At 36.1% G+C, this 19942-nt stretch overlaps 1 protein-coding gene across 6 annotated transcripts in view; it reads right to left on the bottom strand.

Moving 5' to 3' along the window:
- Nucleotides 1-19942, bottom strand: part of LOC109079283 (cytosolic acyl coenzyme A thioester hydrolase-like) — a 79352-nt gene that overhangs the window by 20806 nt on the left and 38604 nt on the right. For all 6 annotated transcript variants that reach the window (XM_042762909.1, XM_042762910.1, XM_042762911.1 and 3 more), the window contains 2 exons: nucleotides 9282-9398; nucleotides 1757-1941 (listed from right to left, as the gene is read on the bottom strand). In XM_042762909.1, coding sequence (XP_042618843.1) covers nucleotides 1757-1941; nucleotides 9282-9398 — 302 coding nt within the window. The remainder of the gene's footprint in view (nucleotides 1-1756; nucleotides 1942-9281; nucleotides 9399-19942) is intronic.

The raw sequence follows: 19942 nt of genomic DNA, 5'->3' as shown, positions 1-19942 counted from the left end.
ATTAATTCATGCGTTCATGACCTCAAGGTTATATTATTGTAATGCCTTATTGGGTGGTTGTTCTGCATGCTCAATAAACAAACTCCAGCTAATCCAAAATGCAGCAGCTAGAGTTCTTACTAGAACCAGGAAGTATGACCATATTAGCACGGTTCTGTCAACACTGCACTGGCTCCCTATTAAACATCGCATAGATTTTAAAATCTTGCTTATTACAGTACTTATAAAGCCCTGAGTGGTTTAGCACCTCAGTATTTGAAAGAGCTCTTACTGCATTATAGTCCTCCAAGTCTGCTGTGTTCTCAAAACTCTCGCAATTTAATAATGCCTAGAATTTCAAAATCAACTGTGGGCGGCAGATCCTTTTCCTATTTAGCGCCAAAACTCTGGAATAACCTACCTAACATTGTTCGGGAGGCAGACACGTTCTTTCAGTTTAAATCTCTTTATTTTGGCTTGCATATAATTAATTAACTAATTTATTTTTTTTATTTAAGTCTTTTAGGGTTTTTTTGATGTGTTTTTTTTGGGAGACAGAACCAGGAACACTTCCTATAACAACCTATGTATTTGCTACATCCTTAGAAGAATGCCATCTATGCTAATATAAATCTGTTTCTTTTCTTTCTTATTCCGAGGTCACCATAGCCACCAGATCCAGTCTGTATCCAGATCAGATGGTCACTGCAGTACATCCTTAGAAGAATGCCATCTATTATAGTTGACCTCTACAGCCCTGAATGTCAGCGGAGATCAGCACAACTAGACAGATCCCCAGTGAAGACCTTGTCTCCTAGACGGCCACCGGGACAAGACCACAGGAACCAGATGAGTCCTCTGCACAATGTGACTTTGCTGTACCCTGGAATTGAACTGCTGGTTTTGTCTGGCCAGAGGAGAACTGGCCCCTCGACTAAGCCTGGTTTCTCGCAAGGTTTTTTCTCCATTCTGTCACCGATGGAGTTTTAGTTCCTTGCCTTTGTCGCCTCTGGCTTGCTTAGCTGGGGACATTTAATATCCAGCGACTTGATTGCACAGATACTATTTAAACTAAATTGAGCTGGATGATGACATCACTGAATTCAATGATGAACTGCTTTTAACTGAAAATTTAGTGTTTACTATTGTCATTTAGCATTATAGACACTATTTTCCTATTTATTACTGTAAAGTGCTTTGACACAATCTGTATTGTTAAAAGCGCTATATAAATAAAGGTGACTTGACTTATAACTAAAGCTGAAATGTGTGTTTTTGATGCGTGAAAATAAACTTCACTGGTTCTCGTATGTCATGCATGCATGTTTGAGTTTCCAGTTACCATATTTAATGTGACAAGAAAGTAAAAATGAAAAATTCAATTTGAAATAAACTTGTAAGTAAAAAGCAATGATTTTTTACTGTGATCAAGTAAAAGTACAAGTAGTCAGTTTAAATTGTACTTGAATAAAGTACAAATCCCCCAAAATAATACTTAAGTACAGTTATCAGGTAAAATTACTCAAGTATTTTACACCAAGCACTGAAAGCATCACCCTCATGAAAGTAATTTCAAATAATCATCCATAGTGTTTTGTGCTGCCTCATGTTAGAGAGAAAAAAATATAAAAAATCTTAAAAGGTAGGTCACCAAGTCTCATTCACAAGACTCAGAATACATACTAGACAGCGCTTCTTACACTAAAACTTGATTTTAAGTTTGTTATATTCATCAATATTGCTATATCACAGAACAAACAAGCTCTGCATTACTCACCTTCAGTGGTGGCACAGGATGGGGCTTGTTGTCTTTGTCCAGGGAGATGTAGGTGAAGAAGGCTGTGACAGCCCTATATTTTCCCTTCTCAGCCTCCACAAGTGGGTCAGCGTCTACGAAAACCTCAATCTCCATTGACTTATTACTGGTGAAGGTCATTCGGCCAGAAATAGTAATGACACAGCCTGCAGGGACACATAATTTTATTACATCTACTGATATTGCTTGTGGGGGTAATTAGTTCAGAAATAGTAATGACACAGCCTGCAGGGACACATAATTTTATTAACAAACTTCCAATGCCTGTAATATTGATTGAACATTAGGTTCTAATTGTCTGCAAAAAATAGATTTGTAAAAACATGGTCTATGTTTTTTTATATATTGTTCAATGTGAAGAGTAAAAAAAAAAAGCTATTTGTAAAGACATTGTCTGTTTTTTTAGTATATTATTTTTATTATTTGATTTTTTTTATTGTTATTAAATGGAATTTAGTGAGTTGAGTGTTATGTGTGAATCTTAAGCATACATTTTTGTTTTTTTTGAGTTATTTTATGTATGCATTGATTTGTTTATTTAACATTAGTGTGTATGACTTGTTTAAGTTACAGTATATATGCATACATTAGTGTATTAAACATTAGTGTATATATTATCTGTAAATTTTTTATTATTCTTATTTTTGATGGTGATGTTTTTTTTTTAGGGTGTTTGAAAATGTTTGTTATTTTTTCTTTTTTTTTGGTTGTTATATAGATGTTAGTCTGCAAGATCCAAATCCAGATTTGTGGATCAACTGCTATAATGTGGCCTTCCTATTTTCTTTAACTTGTAAATGAGGATTAAGTCATGATTTTAAAAGCTGTTGGTTTTTGAGGATTATTTGTATGTAACTGTTGTTGATGATGACTCCTAATTTTGTAATAGTATTATTTTGCTGCTCTAAGTATTCACAATTATATGGTGGAAACCAAGTGACAGATGAATTTGCACCAAAATAATGAACTGAGGTTATTGGTGATGTAATGTATTGTGCAACTTATACACTTTACTTGTAACATTATGTAAAGCTCATAAGTAACACAAAATAAAGATAAAGGTTTCCAGTCCCTGTGTCACTTGCCGCCCCCTCCAAACAAATAATTATTGCTCACAGCTTCCTATCCGACGACTTTAACCTGATTCATCAAGGTTTTTTTTTAAAGCATCACTTACTCACTTTTTTACTAACTTTTTTTCTTCTCACTGGCCCTCTCAGTGATGCAGCTTTGACACCAGAAATGGACAGACCTCATTATCTCTTACATATACCACATACCCTTAATGGATTCTAGGAAAAAAGAATACTTAAATGTAACTTTAAGCATTTAATGGAGCCCTGAGGTAGATGAAGAATGGCTTAATAAGACCTGGGGACTTTGAATTTCTAGTTACAGTGTAGAAAAGTGGATCTTGCCCATTTAAAAAGCATTCATAGCAATTTGTCATTTAGAACAAGGGTGAGAAAAAGAGGATGGTTGAAATTGTTAGTTCCATTTCCTGCCTTCTTTGATGTATAGGTCTAATCTTTATTTCCATGGAAACAGAGCCTGGGGGGAGATATATTATTTTGTTCTATCGTTCCTTCATGGTCTTTCTTGTCAATTCATCTGGTCTCTTAGGAAAAATTAACAGTTGGCCTAGAATACCAGACATAAATAATAAAAAAAAAAAAAAAAAAAAAAGTTTTTTTTGAGTATTCCATGTTTCTATTTTGCTCCCAAATCTCAGATTCCATCCTTTTCATTCAAATAAAATAGCATGATGAAATCTCCTGTGTGGCAAGCCTTGCTGAAGTTCAGAGCTATTGAGTGAGCTGAATTATTATATATTTATTAAACATCTAGCTCTGATTCTTGGAAATAACACATCAACGGGAGACTACATTCATTGATGTATTTCCTGTTTTCTTCAGTTTTCCTTAGTTTTGTTGTATTTTTCTCCTTTGTTTGTGTTGGTTATGGAGTTTAGTCATGGATCATTTATTTTATTTATTTATTTAAGATAAGATTCATTTTTAGTAAAGTTTGCCAAAGATTTTAAAGGTTAACACTAAAGGAGAAAATGAATACAGAAGTCTGTTATTGTTAAACCACATCATTATTTGAATTTGAATTATGCCTCAACAAAGCCTAGATATTTAAACCGGTGTCTTCATTTAAACATATGTTGATTCAGGTCATAACACTCGTCATGATATTCTTTATTACTATACAGTATAGAGAGAGAGAGAGAGAGAGAATATGAAGGGCAATTATGTAAAGACAATTGCATTATTTTAATACCAAGTTAGTTCTTTGTTAGTAGTTAACATACTGTCATCTCAAAAAAAACAAAAAAAAAACATCTAGGTGTAGTTCTGTAACTAACTATACCTCACATGAAATTATTAAATAAGCCTAAAGCTGAACTGCTCAAACTGTGACAGACTGGTTGGACTTCGAGAACTGTGGTCTCTAGGTCCTGCCTATAGAAATATCTGCAGTTTTTTGAAAGCTTTTCAGGGATTTGACTTCCCAAATGAGGTATTGTTGTGCCCTTGGATAAATTTGAGCTGGTCTGCCACTTCTGGGAATATTCACCAGTTTTCAGTCTTCTAATTTGAGAAGTAACATAGCCACCATTTGATTCAGTGTCAAAGGACCTTATAAATAGTTTGCCATTTTGTCTTTGCGACACTGTAGAAGTTCTGTATATTTTCTATTTGTTTCATAGTTGATTGTAATTATATTTCGTTTGTGTTTTTGTCTTTTAGTGAACTGTTATTTTCTATATTGTATACACAGTGGGAGATACCAGAGGGAAAATCTGGGATTTTTAATGACATGTTTTGTCTTTACCAGAGAATGTAAAATGCCTGCATATGGTTATCTCAGTACAGAGTGGCAGGGTATGAATAGTCCCACTTTGACGTTGACGTATGACGTTTATAAAAGGGTGCCGGGAACATTGTACGACAAGTTTAAAGCATCCCACAAAGCTGACCTAACCATTACAGCCATTAAAGCCATTGAACTTGTTCCTTATTCCTTTGAAACATGCTGTAGTGTTACTAATAAACCATCAACTGCTAAAACTGCTATTACTGTCTGGATTCCAGTAAGCAGTGTTGTTGGTAATGCATTACAAGTAACGCGTTACATAATCAGATTACTTTAGTTTAGTGGGCAATTCTCACTATTAACTAGTTGCATTTTAGCATGCATATTACTAGCATATTGGTTGTTTATTAGTACTTATAAAGCACATATTAATTCCTCATTCTTCATGACCATATTTTAGATCCCTTAATTCATCCCCATGCCTTAACTTAACAACTACCTTAATAAGCAGCAAATTAGGAGTTTACTGGGGCAAAAGGCGTAGTTATCATCTTGTTAACAGTGAGAAGTGGACCCTAAACTGAAGTGTGAAAGTGTTAAGTATTTAATCCCAATTTATTGACAAATGTCCAGTTCAACCATACTATAATAAGCAAAAAATGACATTAGTTAACAGCAATTGTTTTTCATTCCTATATTAAGAGTATTGAACTTCTTCTTCTGCGTACTGTTCTTCATGTAATCCAGAATGGCAGCACAGCGGAAAGGTTTGTTTGAGCTGTGTCCTTTACTCCTTTCACTTTTCAAGTGAAACCACTTTTACTTTTGCCAAAAATAGAAAGTTTTATTATTAAAAACAAGCAAGTAAGGCCAGCCCAGATGAGAAAAAGTAACATAATGCATGACTTTCCATAAAAAGTAACTCCTCAACACTGCCAGTAAGCATGCACCACAGGACTATACTCACTGTTCACTGTATCTTTCAGACAGAATTAACATTTACACAACCATTTCCTCTTCCAGGAAACTACACAGACTGTGTGGCATCAGATCACTGCTCTTTCCAACTGAACATTTGACTAGTCAGACAGAGTTTAGTTTGGGACTATTTGTTCTCCCTGCTAACTGCAGATGTTTTTATTATTGTTTCAATTATGTTTGGTAATGGTACTGATGTAGAAATTAAGACTAAAGAGTTCAAATCCAACCAAAGTAGCTGCCGCTGAAATAAGACTGACAAAACTGAATAATTCAAAATCCTGAAAGCTTTACCAAGTTCATGTCAGAAAGACACAAATGGCTTTGAAAGTATTTTAAAATGACAAGAATGATTTCGAGCAAGGTTTTGGGACACACTAGAAAGAATGTGCTTTTTGTATATTTACACACCATTAACAGAACATTAGCTTGTTTGTTAAGTCTCATAGAATTAGCACATGAAACATTTTTATCCAAACATGAATGTATCAGATGAGTAATGAATGAATGGAGAAGATAATAAGCATAATAACAAATGGAATGAATAATTCATTTTTGCTCAGTAATTTTATATGAAAGAATATAGTAAACCTCAAGGATTCATGCGGAGGCTGAATCAAGCTCTCAGTTTATTTTAGTGGAAGGATGAAGAGTCTCTGCTTTGGAGAAATTATGCGTAGCCACAGTGTCATCCATTGTATATACACTAATGATCAATGAGGCTGTTGTTTTCTTCCATTCTATGTTACATATGGTACAATTCAAGCACTGTACTAATAGGGTGACGACATGACAAGCAAATGTTCTTCTAAAAATGTCTTCTAAATCATCACCAACAACAACTAAAATTCCTAGATGCTGTATTATACAGATAGATTGTTCTAATGCTACACCCATAAAAACAGAATTTTTGACATCTTGGAAAAGAAACTGTTCACAGTTATGGACCATTTGTTGTGTTTTAATCAGTTCTCTCTCTCCTGCCCTATTCAGTTTCTCATGTGGTCCTTTAGTTGTTAATAACCTGCATCTATCTTCCCCTCATTAGTGTCATTATTTAAGCTCCCTGTTTAGTTCTATCCCTTGTTGGTTATTCATGTTAGCTCATGCTGTGTGTCGGTATACCAGTTCTCCTGTGGATTACTATTAAAAGAACTGTTTAAACTATCTTCTTCATTGTGCACTTATATATCTCCCACACAACAGAGTGACAGAATAACCGACCTCCAAAAAAGTATGTTTTACGGCGTATCCCTGCTTGTTTGTTTTAATTTCATTCTGTTTTTGCCGTTATGGAAATTCCGGCCATACTCCTCCTCTGTCTTGAGCAGGGTGAGCTTACCCTCGAGGACCACACACAGGTTTTTGTGGAAATCACCAACATCACGCATTACCCTGGCCATGTGCCTGTGTACCTTCTACAAGGAAAGCCTCAACTCCTCAACATGCTAAGTTGTCTGGGTATGGTCCCTGGGGGAATTTTGCCAAAATTTGTGGAGTGGGTGCTGGTGAGCTGCAATTTAACGTTCACCATCGGCCCGGTTGAGGAGGGTTTCACCAGCCCCACTCTGGACCCTGAGCCCAGCCAACCATCACCCCACTGCGTGGAGTGTCAGCCAAAGCCTGCCGTGACCGATGAGCCATCGCCAAGAGTGACAGAGCTGAGGATGACCCCAGAGCCAGATCCTCATCGATCGTCTGACCAGGTGCAAGAGCCGGAAACAATGCACAAGATGGTGGATGATACAGTGGAGATCGAGGATGCGGAGTAAAGCCCTGCCCACTGTTCCACTGCTGAGGGTGAGCTCAGAGGAAACTATGGATATATATGCAGATATGCCTATTCCTCTTCCGCCATCATCATCTGTCTTCGACCATGGAGCTTGTGCCCGAACTGTCTGTCTGCCCTGAACTATCTGTCTGTCCTATTATGCCCACAGAAGTCATTCCTCTGTCCATAGCGCTTCTGGCACTGGGAGTCGCTATCAGCTCCTCTATCAGCTCCACCGTGGACTGCCTTCCTGGCTGTGCTCTGGGTCCTGCCTTACTCCTCCTGCTCCTGCCTCCTCCCTCCATCTGCTCCTCCCTGGTCCCTTCCATCTCCTCTCTGTTAACAGCCTTTTGCCTGCTCATCATCTACCTCCTGAAACCTCGCCCTCCCTCCGCAGTAGGTCCATTTGTGATGTGACTTCACACCTCTTGGGACGAGGAGTACTGTCACAGTTATGGACTTTTTGTTTTGTTTTAGTCAGTTCTCTCTCTCCTGCCCCATTTAGTTCCTCGTGTGTTCCCTTATTTGTTAATCACCTGCACCTGTCTTCTTCTCATTAGTCTTATTATTTAAGTTCCCTCTTTAGTTCTATCCCTGACTGGTTATTGATGTTAGTTTATGCTGTGTGTTGGTATATCTGTTATCCTGTGGATTACTATTAAAAGGACTGTTTAAACTATCTTCTTCATCATGCACTTATATCTCTCCCATGCAACTATGACAGAAACAAACTGTTGTGTTCCACAGAAGAAAGTATCAATTGGGTTATGAAGCATATCAGAGAGAATAAATGACAATTTTTGGGTGAACTATTAACAAATTCTTTTTAAAAGCAAATAAAATAAACAGCATCAGAGTTTGTTTCAAACATATTGTTTAAAAGGTTTGTAAAAAAAATCCTAACTGATCTCAATGTGTTATGTACAATGTTCCTTCTAAGCTGTGCACGTAATATGCCAGAAATAATATTCCACGCACAAGAAATATGCAAAAATAAATTGGGAAAGCCATGAGATTGGAGTCTATTTAGGTGCTAATTAATTGCAATGCTCAAGCAAACAACTATAGAGTTTGTGTCGCTACAGAGAAAGAACAGCTAAATATGGTTTACAGGTTTCATAGAAAGTGAATGATGTGTGCCAAATCCATCGCTGTAGAAATTTAATACGGCAATGGTTGTGGACAAAATAGCTCAACACGAGAGCCAACGTGAATGCAGTGACATGCAAAATAAAATGTCATCATGCTTAAAGAAGAGTGGCTTGATTAAATGATGGAAATAAATAAAATAAATATAAATAGCACATTACAGTTAAAAGTTACACAGTTTTTCGTGTGTGCTGGACAGGCCTGGTATAAAGAATACTTTTGCTCAGGTGGCTGAAATGTCTACCCAATAGGGAAATTTTTTGTTTAGCAAGAAAAAAAGTTAGAGGAAATATTGGTTATATACTGTATATCCCAGATCTGACCTGGAATTCAACAAAATCTAATAGAGTATTGTGCAGCAGTATAATAAATGATACATATAAATGTACATAAATTATAAATGTCTTTCAACTGCCAATCTTTTACAAAACAAGAACTGAGAAAAAAATCACTAGAATTGCCTAGCAGTCCAGTTGAACTATTGATGACAATTCAGACTATATGTTTGGCAAACAACAGTAGTATTAAGCAATGCATCATGCATGCAACTTTCCACTTACCTATTTACAACCCATTCTACTTAAAGGCTGTCTGTCTTTAATTCATCACAACTGAAGACCACTTTTTGGAAATGACATGAAGTAAGTTTGGCTTTCCTATCATAAATATGTCTGTGAGATTTCTGTGAGAATCAGAAACCATGTACCAACAATATTCTGCATGTTACAATAAAAAAGAAGCAATATATGTATGTTTTTTAATTACCTTTCTTGATCTTACGATGAAAGTTAATGGCGTCCACAGATGCCGTCACAATGTTGGTCTTGCAATGACGAGCAGCAACAATCCCTGCCACCTCGTCCATCAGTTTCATGGTCACACCTGAGGATGACAAATATCAGGGCAATTTACAATCTCATTTACAATCAGAAGCATCAGAGTAAAAACCATTCAAAGGTCATTCACATAAACTGTTGGTTATTCTGAAAGAAAACGCAAAGACACTTGTGATAATCCATGATCAAGTCGTGATCTCCTGCTTATGGTGCATATATAACCAGAATTCACTGCATGCACAGTATGTGCAGTAAATATCCTCTGACCTCACAATAAAGAAGCAAATTACTTTAATGTTTTACAAGAACAACAACTTTTTTTCTCACTAAAATTATTTCTTTGACTCTTAAATAGCCTTGTTGAACAGGCCTGTTGTCATGACAAGAGCTCAGTGTCAGGCTGGATGGCTGATGCCCACTGCTATGATATCTACTGCTATGACAGTGTTGCAGTGACATTTATATGTGTGAAATGCTATCATTTAAAGCCAAAAGAGAATTAACAGCATAATATCTGCAAATAACAGCAGCCGCGACATAAAAGCTAATGCGAGCTAATAGTCGAGAGTCCATTTCATTATCATCCTTCATTATCAACACTATTTTGGCTGATATGGCATTGCTATTTTCAAACTAAATATATTAATCAGTGAAATGCAAAACCTGTTGTTACATGACAGAAAATTACATTAAAGCACAAATGATGCAGTATGATTACTGCTTAGTAAGCACTGTAACAGTAATCATTTAAATTGCACAGTGCATGGCTGGGACAAAGTTCAGTGCTTTATGAATTATACATCTCTCTGGGCAGAACAGGTCACCATCAGTCTCAGGAGAATCAGACCACTTGTTCTGAATCACAATATCTGTATGACTTGGACATTTTCACTGTCCAAACCCATTCCAATAGGTTTGTGTGAGGATAGATTGTGATATAGATTAGTTTTTAAGTTGTTTTTCTTTCATACTTGTCCCATTAGCCAAAGCTCTGAAATCTAATTTGGGTTACATTCAGATTCAAAAATGGCATGCCAAGGCACCATGGCCGTTTGACGATATTGACAGTATTGAGACCAAACACCACTGGTTCTTACAAGTATTGTAGATGAATGTGACATGCAAGTCTGAATGTGGATCTTGGGGCATAACATTTGAGAGCTGCAATGAAAAGGGAGGAGGACTGTCAGTGGATGACATTTTTTTTTTTCTTTGTGTGAAAATTTTACAGACTTTCTAGATGAGAGTAAACAATGCCAGAATTTTCATTTTGGGGTGAACTGTTGCTTTGAAATCAATGATATAGCTTGCACTGAATATACTACATAATGTGTTTTAACATATGTTGCTTGCATTTGAAAGATTTTTAAGGAATCGCAACATTAAGAATCAATAACAAAACCTGAACTTCGGAAAGCTCATGCAACTGTGAGCCAATACTTTTCTGGTTCCTTTTGCAAAAAACATACCACGGTAGCCATAGTTTTCATCAAAATATTTGGTGATTTGAGTTAAACCAATTTTGTAGGTTACTACAGTATTGTAAAGTTTTTCATACATGATGCCTTAGATTTTGGCTAATGTATCAACCAAAATGCCTAATAAAATCAAAGAGCTAATATATATTTTAATAACTGCTGAGGAGCAGTAATGATATGAACGGTCAGCTCAAGAAAGTCACTCTAGGTGTGAAGACTGCTAAGAATGGCCACAAACTCAAGAAAATACAGTATAAGGAAGATGCTGCTGCTCTCCGGGTTTGAAAAAACATCTGGCCTGATAAATGGAAGCAGACTGTATGTGATATAGGGCCTTTAACAACCATTTCAATGGTTGTTATAAAGGTTTTACATCATGGAAAACATTATTTCTCTTGCTCTTTTGAAATAAAGAGTTCAGTGTACTATGCTGTAGCATTAAGGATATGACATTACAACCATAACCAACAGATGATTGAATGCGGACATGCAAATTTTTTTTTTCATGCTAAACATAAAATTTATCAAATATTGTGACTTAAGTATCTCGTTAATTTTGTCGGTAGTATATCATGAGAACACAGCACACAAATGACATTCCAATGTTTCCTTAGAATGATCTTTGTTATGACACTTAGATCATTCTAAAGGTCATTAGATCAATGAGAATCGATTAGATCAGGGAAAATTGTTTGACATAACTATTATGATTGTAAAAAACTGTATCTTTCCATCAAAGCATCATAATCATAGAGAGCTATGAGAGAGTTAAGTATTGGAAACTCCTCTTAAGCAAAAATAAATAAATAAATAATTAATAATAATAATAATAATAATAATAATAATAATAATAATAATAAAACTCAAAATGGATGGTTAATTTAGCAAGATAGCACAGATGCAGAACAAAATGACACTACTAGGCATATTTATATTCCAAGATGACTTGCGATTCACAGTGTCAATGAATGTTTTGTAAGCTCCTTTGACACCAAACAGGCAGAGACTACTCTGGATCACCGTATGAGCTTGTTTTAGTAAGGGACCCTGGGGACTCTCATATCCAAGATTGATTCCCTCAATTTACACATGGCACTGAAAGCACACTCCACCCCCAAAAACTCTCTCCTGACAATCTGTGGCAAGGTTTCTTCACAAATCTCAGCTAGTGAGAACGCGTCATCTCTGGAAGTGCAGAGGTGTAAAAATATTGGAGAAGCATGAAATGGCTGTTGAAGTTTTGCATGAGTGCCATAAAAGGGGCCATTTTGGACTTAAGGATATGAGTTTTGTCCATCTGCAAGCTTTCACACCTGATCCTGTGTGATTCAACACCTTGTCTACCTTAAGCTACGAACTATTCATGTTTGTTGTTTCATATGACAAAAATCTACAGCGGATATCCTGTTAAAATTGCAGCTTTTATCAGACAATGATAATTCAAGTAAAATTTATTTAGATATTTTACTACATATGAAGTAATACAGAAATCAACAAAATGCATAAAACAGACAAATAGAAACTTTTAAGGAATATATAAAATTATGGTCACACTTTAGTTTGGGGACAAAGTCTCTCTATTAACCAAATATTAACTAAGATTTTTGACTTAATAATATGCTGCTTATTAATAGTTAATAAGCTAGTTGTTAAGTTTAGATATGAGGTAGGTTTAAGGGATGTAAAATATAGTCATGCAGAATAAGAGATTAATACAGTATGTGCTTTAAAAAGCCAATATGCTAGTAATATGCATGCTAATAAGCAAATAGTTGATACTACCATCATTTAAATAATGTTTATGCATAGCATAAGTTTTGAATGAAAAGAACAAAAGAAGGAAAAAGACAAAATAAAAGACATGATACTATAAACATAAACCAACACCTGAAACCAACTGTGACAATGAAATTGTGTCAAAGTGTTTGTTTCTTTTAAGCATTTATATCTTTGCTCTTTTCTCTTTCTGTTCTGTTGTTTTCCTGGTCTAGTACATCAGGCAAAAAATAAATCCAAGAAAGAAAAAGAAAAAGAACAGACTAATCCAAGAATAAATATAAACACAAGCATTTCATTTTTTTTATTTTTTTATTTATTTTTTAGTGTCATAAGGACAATAACTCAGTATTAAGGATGGTGAGACTGTGCATTACAGTTATTAAAATTTATGAAAGCTCTCCCTATCCGTCTCCATCTGCCTTTGGTAAGGTCAAATGAAAGTCAATCTGACTCACTCTCATAATGGGCAGAGAGTTTTTGCTACTGCAGTTAAATTGTGGAAGCGACATTTGAAACCTTTTCTTTTTTCCTGGAGTTATTTATACATGCCTCTATAATTGTCAGTTTAGAGTGATTTCTATCGGCTGATTTGCATAGACAAATGCATTTAAGCCTGGCGGCACAGTCAATAATATGGAAGTTGTCTTAATATACTGTTTGTCACGTTTTCTTTCACCATGTGCTCTGTGTGACCTAGTTTCTGTCTTCCATTCATTAAAGGGTTAGTTCACCCCAAAATAAAAATTATGTCATTAATTACTCACCCTCATGTCGTTCCAAACCTGCAAGACCTTCATTCATCTTCGGAACACAAATTAAGATATTTTTGATTAAATCTATCTGACCCTCCATAGACAGTAATGCAACTGAAATGTTCCCAGGTCCAGAAATGTAGTAAATACATCGGTAAAACAGTCCATGTGACATCAGTTTTGCGATGCTACGAGAATACTTTTTTTTTGCGCAAAGAAAACAAAAAGAACATAATTTACTCAACTATTGTTCTCCCCCGAGTTAAGTCTTTTGCCATTTTAGAAAGTATTACAATGCATACGCACGCTTTCTCCTAAGCGTAAACACGCTTATTACGTAGATTAGGTTCATGTGCATACTTTCCCCCCTAATGTAAACAATGCTGATTACGTCCAATACATTCTTGCCAGAAGACATAACTTGGTGGAAAAGAATGGTTGAGTAAATTGTTATTTTTGTTTTCTTTGCACAAAAAAAAAAAAAAAATTATTCTCGTAGCATCGCAAAACTGAAGTAGCCGGACAGCAAACAGTGAACAGAACACAACTTAAGTAGGTTGGCAAATGAAGGTAATTAACTAGACCCACCTGAACCAAATGACTTAATGAACAGGAGACAGAAACAAGGTCACACAGATCACATGGGGAAAGAAAACACAACAAACAGTCCAGAGGTGTGACAATTTCAGACTGAAATTGAGTAATTCAGAATATCTCAAACACCGGTCCTGCAACAGTACCCAGATTTTACATTTTTTTTAAAAAAAAAAATAAAGATTAAATAAATAAATACATAAATAAAAGAAAGCACTTTTATTAATATTATCAATCATTAGAGTCTACAAGATTATTAACATGCTTATTAAATTATTAACATGATATGGACAAATTAGGAAAATTGGAAGTTTGATAAAATAAGCAACATTGATTTATTTGTGCACATCAATTAACATTAATTAATAACAGCCTAATTACACATAATTATGTGCTGCATTTTTTCCCCCAAAACCGACCTATTTCTGGGTCATCAGCTGAGAACCATTGTTATTTAGTTACTTGTTTATTTATTTGTTTATTACATTTAGGAGCCTGTCAAAGAAGAAACTTCAAAAGTTCAACATCAACAAGACTGCACTCTTTTCAGTCAGAAAGATGCTGGCAAAACTGAATATCTGTCTGTTTGCAAATGACCATAATGGCCAGCAAACCTAAGGGTGCTTTAACTGTGCAGTCAAAGAATGATGTAAGGTTCCTGGGCTCCAGCTCTGAGAGGCAAACTGGGTGCTCAATGGAAAAAGAGCAATTAGAAAGCCAGTCCCAGAGGAGCCTTTGCTGCTAGCAAACGGTTCAATTATAAGATTTCTTGTGATGATTACCAAAAAAAATTTTCCCCTGAACAGGCTGAGCCTAGAGCCACAATGATAGATAATGAAATATCCAATTTAGTACTCTTAGGCCTGGTTTCACAGACAGGGTTTAGGTTAATCCAGGACTGGGCCATAGTTCAATAAGGACATTTAAAGTGGTCATATGATGCGATTTCAAGTTTTGTTTTCTCTTTGGAGTGTTACAAGCTCTTGGTTCATAAAGAAGATCTGTAAAGTTGCAAAGACTAAAGTGTCAAACTCAAAGAGATATTCTTTATAAAAGTTAATACTCGTCCACGCCATCCTAAAACGCCTGGTTTAGACACGCCCCCACATGTCTACGTCACGATGTGGGAAGATTTGCATAACGCCACAAAATGTTCACGCAAAGAAAGAAGGCGTAACCTTAGATTCTCGCTGTTGCCAGCTCCATGTCGTGGAGACACTGTTTCGTTGTGAAAACGAAAATACTTTGTTTGGCCTTCCAAAAGAGAACACAACTAGAAATCAGTGGTTAAGCAGTATTTACAACACTGTTCTAGAACAGTTCAACCAAAATATTCAAATGTGTGCAGCACATTTTATGGAGGACTGTTTCCTGATCCTGGGAGAGAAGACTACAATGCCGGCTGTTCTATCTCACAGTCTGTAAGTACATTTACATATGTAAAGGATTTACCACTGATGATTCAAACATGAGTTTTAAGCAGTGTAGAACAGCGGTTCTCAATTCCAGTCCTCGCACCCCCTGCTCTGTACATTTTGTATGTTTCTCTTATGGCTTCAAACGTTTGTTCTATTCGAACGTAAGTGCCCTGCGAAGTGGACATCACAGGATATTCCACCATGATTCCAGTTCGACGTGAACGTATATGTTACAGTCAAAGTGCATTGAAGTGTGTGAGATGTGAATTTAAATTGTATTTATTTACAGAGGTATATGATGTCACACTTGTCCCTGTTTAAAGATGTTGTGGAGCGTAAATCCGTGAATGAATGTTCCGAAGTCTTCAACAGATTTCCCCTGCTCAGGGAGTAGGGAGCAATGAACACTGTGTAGGGACCATGTCAATGGGAACACAGTTCATGCACAGAGCTCACTTCTAATGAGCTGATTATCTGAATTAGGTGTGTTAACAAAGGGGAGTGAGAGATGTGCTGAGTTTGGGGTGCTGGGGGTGGAATTGAGAACCGCTGGTGTAGAAAAGAGTTTGTTGTTTGTAGTTTATTTTTTAGCAGTTTCAGACATGGTTTTATGTTTACGCGGTGCGATGCAACGCAATGTGTAAAAACACAGTATAAGTCATTATAATCTGTAATTATGTCCCCACTGGATGCAATAAATCGCTCGTTTGAAATGGGTTTTATTGTTTTTATCTTGTCTCGCCTGTGTTCTGACCGGGACATGCATCACAGTATGACAAGGGGCGTAACATTTCTATCACACGCTTGAGGCATTCGGCCAATCACAAAGAACTGGATAGCTGGCCAATCACAGCACACCTCACTTTTCAGACTGATGAGCTTTGTAAAAAAACGTTTCAGAAAATAATGTTTTTTTTTTTTTAACCTTAAACTGCATAAACACATTTCATTAGACCAAATACATCAAAATAATGTTCTTTTTAGAAACATCATATGACCCCCTTTAAGTGTCTGTTATAAATGTGCCTTATAAATAACATTACTCGTGTGCATCTTGAGACAAAACAATAACACTGACATATTTTAAGATCACTCAGTGCAAGTTTCTTCCAGACAGGCATTTTAGTCTGAAACTAGGCTTAAGCCTAGTCTATGAAACCGTGGGATAATGCTCATTTGTTTTTGTTTTTTGTCTTTCTCTCAAATACATTTCAGACGATTTCAATCTACTTAGAAAAACAACCGTACCATCAGCAAAACCAACAATCTCTTTACTTCATAGTATAGCACCCTCTTTCTTTTTCTTTCAATCATAATGGTAAAATAAAAATAAATTTAAAAAACGCCTTTGTAATGAAGTGTTACCACAGAAACAGGTTCTGGGATATTTTCGTACATGCTCAAAATATTTGCTGTTTATTTGTACACTGAGTATTTCTGGCTGCTAGTTAGCACGGCAGCTTACTGCAACAGTTTTACTTGTGGATGTTGAATACCTCCTGTAAAAGCTAGCAAATAATCTGACCTACAAAAAATAACTTCTTATGGTTGTTTGTTTCTTCTTGTAATGGTTGGGTTTTAATTGTGGACATCAACTAACTTTTACTAGAGTATTAGTAGACTGTTATTAGAATAAGCGATAAAACTTAACGATAAGGTTCCATTTATTAACTAAAATTAACTATCAATGAGTAATACATGAGCAAACATCTTTTTTTTTTTTTTTTTTTACTCTAATGACTGCTAGTTCATGTGTAGTTGCAAAGTTCCTTATAGTCAACAGAATGTCTAATGGGGATTATCAAAATAAAGTATTACCAGGACACGAGTTATTACGTAGCACAGAAAGTCAATACCTGTCTCAAAAATTGATTAACCACTCTCATGTCTTTTCAAACCTATATGCTCTGCTTTTTCTGCTTTTAAACATATTCACAGACTCATCTCTTGCATACAATGGCAGTTCATAATATCCACTTCTGTCACGTCACTCCATGCTTGCTTGCTCATTAGGCTTACACTGTAAGCACATCACTGCACACACATTTTCCGTTCATACAACGGTTTCTGTCCAGAGTTGTATTTAACTCAAAATATTCCTTTAACATATTTAGTAGTTTAATATCTGGTAAATGTGGATGTTGAATACCTCCTGTTAAAGCTAGCAAATAATCTGACCTACAAAAAATAACTTCTTACACACAGCCTTTCTTTCTGAGTTACACACACAGATATAAACACACACAAATTTGATCTGTGATGGATGTAACCTGTCTGCACTCTATAATCTTTCCTGCTGGAGCTCGGCTGGAGGAAATCCAGATGCATTCATGCACCCATCTGTTAGATTTATCGATGCCTCTCCTCTCCTCTCCTCTCTTCACACAACCACACACACACACACACACACACACACACACACACTTTATTTCTGTCCATTAACAGACATACTTTATTTTCTCGTAACAAAAAATGTCCCATTAGAATAGTCGCTTAGGTCAGGATGATTTGGTTGGGATGTCATTTTACAGTCTGTGTTTTTCTATGGTCTCATATGGTCTCCCATGTGAACGCAGATCCTAAACAGCCACTAGACCAGAACTTAAACTCTTATAACATTGTTAGGATCATACGATCTGTTATGAAGTAATGTTAAGTCTTCATCTTGCTTTATAACCTTATTTTCAAGACAACATGAAGCATTTATATTGCATTTAGCTTAAAGTGAACTGCCACATAAAATATTCACAAACTGATCAAAAATTTTCAGTCTTTCATTCATTTAGAGTAGGTATTCCCAAACTTTTCTGTCAGCCAAACCCTTTACAGGTAAAAAGTGAAAGTGCTGAAGACTCTGATGTGTCTCAGTGAGAGCTGTGTACTGTGGCCATGTAGGATGACAGATTCAGATTCTACCAAACCCTTAAAGATGAAAAAACATGATCCCATGCACAATGCCTACACAAGACCGCTATTCATAGCAGCCTGTCACACAGCAAAGTCAAATGAGTTTTGAATTTTGTAAATCTTCTCTCAGCCCCCACATATTTCACTCTCAAGAACCCAAGCACATCTCACTATCTTACCTTCTAATTGAAAAGTTTTGTTTAAAGCAGCATCAGCTCTGTTTATCTGAGCAATAAATGACAGAAAGTGCCCTTACAGGAACAGCTCTCCCACAGTTAAAAATCTGCAGCAGGATTGTATGCTGTTCAGAACTGAATTGCGAATTCTTTTTTGAGTTCAAATTCACTTTATGAATTGGAGTTGAATTTTCACTGAGCTAGAAAACAGGAAGCAGAGTTTCAGTGAAGAGTGGTGAAAAGTGATGAACTTTTTTATAGTGATTAGCATTTTTAATAGATAAAGTTAAGACAAACTCTGAATTTTAGGCTTTAGATTAATGGACAATGGTGGACACTTAAAAATAAAGAACTCTTTTTTCCCCAAATGCAAATACTTGTTGAATTGCTTTAAATTATAACTCAGTAAATCCAAAAAGGCACAAAATCACTTTCACAGACTTTTAAATTAAATTTTCCCTCCGTCTGGAATGACCTGCCCAACTCGATCCGAGTCCATCTTCAAGAAATAGCTAAAAACACATCTCTTCCATCTTCATTCGCTCCTCTAACTCTAGCACTCTCTATTCTAATTTTAAGAAAAAAAAGAAAAAAAACTTGACCCTTTAATACTTGCACTCTCATTTCAATTTCTATTCTTACTACTTGTCTTCTTTAAAAAAAAGAGAGCGAGCCTCTGACACTAGCATTCTCTCTTCTTTTTCTATTCTATCTTGTTTTTCTGTTTATCATAAAAACAAACAAACAAACAAACAAACAAACAAACAACCAAAAAACTTTGCTACATGTACTGCATTAGGCTAACGGAGACTTGTCACAGCACTTTCATATTATTACCCTTTTATTGGTTTTGATTGCTTCTATTGTCCTCATTTGTAAGTCAACAGCACTTTTTTATTTTTTATTTTTTGTTGGTTTTGGTTGCTTGTTTTGTTCTGTTTTGTAAGTCACTGGTCACTGCAGTCACCCGGATCCAGTATGTATCCAGCCCAGATGGTGGATTAGCACCTAGAAAGGATCTCTACAGCCCTGAAAGACAGCGGAGACCAGGACTAGAGCCCCAGAGACAGATCCCCTGTAAAGACCTTGTCTCAGACGACCACCGGGACAAGACCACAGGAAAACAGATGACCCCACTTTAGATAAACAGCCGTTGTGCCACAGACGCATTGTAGGCTACTCTGTGTGATCTTTGGAGAACTGGCCCCCCAACTGAGCCTGGTTTCTCCCAAGGTTTTTTTTCTCCATTCTGACACCGATGGAGTTTTGGTTCCTTGCCGTTGTTGCCTCTGGCTTGCTTAGTTGGGGACACTTCATCTACAGCGATATCGTTGACTTAATTGCAAATTATTGCACAGATACCATTTAAACTGAACTGAGCTGCATGATGACATCACTGAATTCAATGATGAACTGCCTTTAACTGTCATTTTGTATTATTGACACACAGTTTTCCTAATTAATGTTGTTCAGTTGCTTTGACGCA

The sequence above is a fragment of the Cyprinus carpio genome, chromosome A8 (genome assembly GCF_018340385.1).
Source record: "Cyprinus carpio isolate SPL01 chromosome A8, ASM1834038v1, whole genome shotgun sequence".
NCBI lineage: Eukaryota > Metazoa > Chordata > Actinopteri > Cypriniformes > Cyprinidae > Cyprinus > Cyprinus carpio.
This window is presented reverse-complemented; position numbering and strand designations above follow the sequence as displayed.